Raw genomic sequence first — 5,449 nt, forward strand, 5'->3', positions numbered from 1 at the left:
CCACAAAATCATTCATAATTGGGCCCACGTCCCCTGCTACTGTCCGAGTGTCGGGGAACATGATCATGAGTCCAACACTAATCTAAATCGAGCTTTTATTCGACTAACCGAGTTCGAAAACATAAACCCATTAGAATCGTGAAATAAATATTCACTTCAAACAAAGAGTCGAATCTCAAACATCAAGTGTTATAAGGCCTTTATAATCATTGGGCTACAGGTCCTTTCATAAATTTAGTTTCTTTTAATAGCTTCACATAAATTAACTATTAGTAATGCCTTAAAAAATTTTAGAAAATGGTAAATATTTAAGAAATATGAAAACGGCAGGACAACTAGGTAGCAAGAATTTACATCCAAGTGCACTATGAATCAAATTTTACTCATACACTTGTGACTGGTTTGGCACCCATGAACACACAAAAAGAAGAAGAAGAAAAAGAAAAGACACTTGAGAAAATAAACTGAAAATCACATGATTCATCACAAAATAAAAAAAAACAGGGGAAAAAAGGAGATAAAAATAAGGACGAGAGAGCTCCCAAGAACACATTAAAACGCATTCTTATTTCTAATTACTACTCAAAAAGCTCTCGTCGTCGTCGTCGTCGTCGTCTCGCTTGACTTCCATGGATTGTTTGGAGCTCGGCGGCGGCGGATGCGGTCACCACCTCCTCTGCAAGAACGCCTGCCTGTCGTTCTCGCCGGCCTCCGACGAGCGGTCGAGGCGGCCGACGACGGCCGACTTGAAGTTGAACGCCTCCTGCGCCCGGTTGCAGGAACGCTGCATGCCGAGGCCGCTCAGGCTCGCCCGGGACTCCACCACCACCACCTCGCTCAGCGGCACGCGCTTCCGGCCGGCGGCGGCGGCGGTCTCCGGCCTCTGCTTCGGCGCGCTCTGCGACCGCACCTTGGCCTCGAACGACTGCGTGCTGGACATGTAGTTGGGGCAGTTGAGCGGCGACGACGAGTGGTTGCCGCACACGCTCTTGGTCGGCGTCGGCGGCGCGTGGACGTACCGCGGCGTGCTCTGCGCCGTCGCCGGCCGGGCCTTCTCCAGCGCGCACCAGTCGTAGTCAGGGAAGTGGCGCGGCGTCGGGACGGCGATGCGGGGCGGCGGCGGCGGCGGCGCGAGGTGGCACGGGAGTGGCGACGACATGGAGTTGGCGCACCACTCCTCGCCGCTCACGCACCCGGCGTCGAGGAGCAGCGGGGAGCTCGCCCGCCGCGACGACGACGACCGCGACTTGGGCCTCCCGGTGTCCACCTCCACGATCTTGGGGCTCCGGTCGTACCCGTACGACGACGACTCGATGCTCGCCGACAGCCGCCGGCTGTACGCCGCCACGCCGTGCTCGCTCCTCGTGTCGTCCACGCCCACGCACCTCTCCTGCTGCATCCATCCATCCATGGCCACACCACGTCAACGTCAAGATCAAACAGAACCAAGTACGGTGGACACATGGCATGGCAATGTCGCCGGCGTACCAGCGAGCGGCGGGGCCAGGCGGGTGGGTGGTGGAGATGCGGGAGCGCGCCGCCGGAGCGGTGGGCGCGCACGGTGGCCTGCGCGCGGACGAGCGCCTGCATGCTCTGCAGCGTGGCGGCGGCTTGCCGGCGCACCAGGTAGCCGCGCACCAGCGCCTGCAGCTTCACCAACGCCTTGAGCGCTCGAAGCGCCTTCTTCGCCTGCACAAAACCCGGCGGCGTCATTCCATCGTCTTCGACGGCAATGGCGACGAGGAAACGGAGCAAGAAGACGAATAGTGTGGTTGCTCACCAGGAAACCTCTGAATGCTGTCTGGATCCTGACGGCGGCGGCGCCGAGGCTACGGGCGTCGCCGCCGGAGGCGAGCACCGGACCTGCGCGGCCCTTGCTGGTGAGCCGCACGACGGCGACGGCGGCCTGAGCAGCCGCCACGGCGGCATCAGCCGCGGCCGCGGTCGCCGCGGCGACAGCAATGGCGTGCTTGCTCTGCTCCCGCTCCCGCTCCGCGTCGGAGTACACCGATCTGAGCCACGCAGCCTCGGCCGCCCTGGCGATCGCTGCATTGCCGCCGGCCGCCTCCGCCACCGCGGCCGCCGCAGCCGCGGCCTCCGCCGAATCCCTCGACGACTTGCCGAAGCTCCACCTCTTGCCCCCGCTCGCCGGCGCCACCGGCTGCTGCTCCCTCTGCTCCTTCTTCCCTCCCCACATGTTGCGAAACCACCGCGCCGCCCTGCCCATCTCGCCGGACCTCACCGACTCCGGCCGGCGTCGACAGGTGGCGCTCCGGTCACCAAGCTAGCACCGACCGAGGCGTCTAAAAAGAAAAAAAAAGGAGAGATTTGAATAAGAGAGGGAAACTGCAGGGGAGGGGAGGGGAGGGGAGGCGCGTGGTTGGCGTCTCGTTCGAAATAAAAGAAGAGGAGGAGGTCGGCCACCACCACCAATGCGGCAGCCATTACCGGACAAACAAAGCACCTCTCTTTCTCTCTCTCCCTCTCTCTCTATCTCTCTCACTCTCATGGATTAATTAAGCATAAAGAAATGGATTAGGGTGAGGCCAAGGATTAGGATTGGACGCAGGGTTCAAAAAGGGACAGCGTAAGCCCAAAAAGACGCAAACTCGAAAGATTTTGAGGAAGAAGAAGGCGAGCGAGAGAGAGAGAGAGAAATAAAAACCCCACCTTGAGAGCAACAGCAGCGCACACACGCACACCCAAAAAAGCCTTTTTCTTTCTCAGAATGCGTTTTTTTCGGGAGGAAGAAGAACAAAGGACGACCAGAACGAGCAGCGCATACTCCCTCCTTACTAAAATAAACTAATTTTTCACTTTTTATCTATAATTTTTAACTCTTCGTCTTATTCAAATTTTTTTACGATTGATATTTTTGTTTTTGTTAGATAATAAATTATGAATAGTACTTTACGTGTAACTATTTTTTTTAAATTTCTTAGAAATTTTTTAATAAGACGTATGATCAAATGTTGGACATAGAAACCGAAGAATTGTTTTTTTTTTAACAGAGTACCCACCTCACCTCATCATCGATCACGTCGGAATTACACGTGAGATCGATGAGCTGGAAAACGGAAAAGAAAAGGAACAACAAAAAATAAAGATCGCAACTTTAGAGAGAGAGGGAGAATGAACCCCTCGTCTCGATCGGTCGCCATTGGCCCCTCCACGAGAGCATCCACAGTGGAAGCAGCAGCAAGCCAAGTTGGCGATGGAAATGAGATGATGGAGGATCGATCGCGTGAGATGCTAGCTGCCATTGAACGGGCACAGTGCACTGATGCAAGCCTCCAACACAGTACATCCAAAACCGCATTATGCAACTAGGCACTCATGTGAGAAAAGAGAGAGAGAGAGAGAGAGATAAAGACGAAGTTTGCAGCTGCAGCAGCAGCAGTTAACCAGTTAAAACCAGTTAACCATTACCTCGGTTAAACACGACGAGATGGAGATGGTGAAAATTAAGAGATGCAGTGTAGCTCAGATCAGAATCAGATCAGCTGGAGATCATCACACTCACGAACTCATCCATGTATATATGCCACTCTTGTGAGATCGATTGATAGGGTACAGCACCTTGACTCCTCGCCACTGTTCTTGATCGATCGATCGATCACCTGCTGCTGCTGCTGCTACCGATCTCAGTACTAGGAGGAGGATCTCATCGTCACCATTGCTACATCCATCTACCAACGAAACTTATTAGCTAGGCCATGGCAGAAAAGGCTACTGCTGGTGCGTACTACTTCGTACTAAAACAAATTAACTTTTTTATTTTCTGTTTTTAGATATAATGTTTGACTTTTCGTTTAATTTATTTAAAAAAATATACAACTAATAATTTTATTTTTATTAAATGATAAAACATGAATAATACTTTATATATGACTAATTATTTAAAATTTTATAAAATATTTTTAAATAAAACGGATGGTCAAATGGTTAATATAAAAACCAAAATGTTGGTTATTTGTGGGACAGAGAGAGTACAGGTACCACCTCATCTTTCTCGCTGCTGGGACGTCGTCACCGGCCAGGAGATTGATGAATCGAGATCGTACTGCTTGCTGCTACTCCTAGCTAGCAATGCTGAAGTACACAACTATAGGGTACGCATCAAATGCAGGTGCATGATACATATAGTGCTATCTATACAACCTATAGGTAGAGGCCTTGCAAAGTTTGCAGCTAGAGAAAGTACCTGAATTAAGGTGAACCCCAAAAGCCGCTTATAAATACACTCCTCCGAGAGCACCATATATTTTCGATTTAAAGTTAATTTAGAATTTAAAATTAACTTTAGATTTTTTTTACCGAAGTTTATTTTTGGTATTGGCTTAGATCACCAAGAATACGTCTATAAAAGTTTTATTTACAAATTATTTTTCGTTTGCAAATACATAGTTTGGCTTTTTCATAAAAAAACAATTTTACGGTCAAACAAAAAGTAACTCAAGGTACCGGTAACTCGCGGTACTAAATTATTTCTGATCGTTGAATCTAACAGCGCACTTCCTACTCAGCTAGATCCAATGGTGAGAAATGATTTGGTATCTGAAGATAATTTTTTTGGACCGGAGCAAATTAAAAAAAACAGTCACGCCTTAGGATGCCATGTGAGGTTAGCTAGGGAAGAACAGTCTGAAACAGTGGTACCATCCACGATTACACGAAAGACGCACAAACATATACGTGCAGCTAGCATGCTTCGCTTAACACATACACGATCAAAAGAGACGAACACCATAATTAATCAAGATGATCGATCGATCACGTGGCGATTGATGATGCTGTTGCTGCTGCTTATCTGCACGTGCATCGAGACCTAATTACTACTACTACTACACTTCAGTATCAAAAGCATGCATTCCAGGGGCGTGTCGTGTACGTGTAACTGCAGCATGTCGATCGTGCCATCCTACACAGGGTACAAAGGCATGTACATGTTTCTAGCTGATCGATGAACTTACATTCATCTCATCAGTGTGTAGGCATGATTGTGCATGCACTTTGTGCAATCAAGATATGATATTTTCTTCTCGAACGCGTAAAAGATTTGCATGTCAATATATTAGCAGCAGGAAAGAGTTTTATGGTACACGACGCCTAAAAGCCTGATAGACTTCAGGCTCAGACCTGAGAAAGAAAAAACAGAGCGACTGGACTAGACTAGACACGTGACTAAGAACAAAAAACGCAACACCACGAGAGAGGAGGAGAAAGACTACTCTACACTCCTAGTAACAGGTATCAAGATATGATATGATGTATAGCTAGCCTTGCTTGGAAGCTAACATTATTAATGCATGCCCCATGGTTAATTATTACTGTGCTCCGTATTGTACCATGCACATATAAATATTTTGAGTTTCGAATTTGAACATTGTTGATCGATTATACTTGAACCTGGATCGAGATCTAGAGGGAAATTTGAACCTGTGATGGT

The 5,449-nt window shown here is 49.0% G+C and overlaps 1 protein-coding gene across 1 annotated transcript; it reads right to left on the reverse strand.

The window, feature by feature from the left end:
- Window positions 1-332: 332 nt before the first annotated feature.
- LOC121054498 (protein IQ-DOMAIN 14-like) lies at window positions 333-2,600 on the reverse strand. Its single transcript, XM_040524410.1, has 3 exons — window positions 1,781-2,600; window positions 1,489-1,689; window positions 333-1,393 (listed from the first exon to the last, which is right to left on the reverse strand). The coding sequence occupies exons 1-3, from the start codon at window positions 2,225-2,227 to the stop codon at window positions 665-667; spliced, it is 1,377 nt and encodes a 458-aa protein (XP_040380344.1). The 5' UTR covers window positions 2,228-2,600; the 3' UTR covers window positions 333-664.
- Between the last annotated feature and the right edge of the window lie 2,849 nt (window positions 2,601-5,449).

This window comes from Oryza brachyantha, chromosome 5, assembly GCF_000231095.2.
Source record: "Oryza brachyantha chromosome 5, ObraRS2, whole genome shotgun sequence".
NCBI classification, from domain to species: domain Eukaryota; kingdom Viridiplantae; phylum Streptophyta; class Magnoliopsida; order Poales; family Poaceae; genus Oryza; species Oryza brachyantha.

Bases quoted from the DNA above. Each gene is read 5' to 3' on its own strand.
- LOC121054498 (XM_040524410.1), bottom strand. From the start codon at position 2,227: ATGGGCAGGGCGGCGCGGTGGTTTCGCAACATGTGGGGAGGGAAGAAG. The intron at 1,690-1,780 runs GTGAGCAACCAC...GGTTTTGTGCAG, and splicing joins CAGCATTCAGAGGTTTCCTG to GCGAAGAAGGCGCTTCGAGC. The intron at 1,394-1,488 runs GTACGCCGGCGA...GGATGGATGCAG, and splicing joins CCTGGCCCCGCCGCTCGCTG to CAGGAGAGGTGCGTGGGCGT.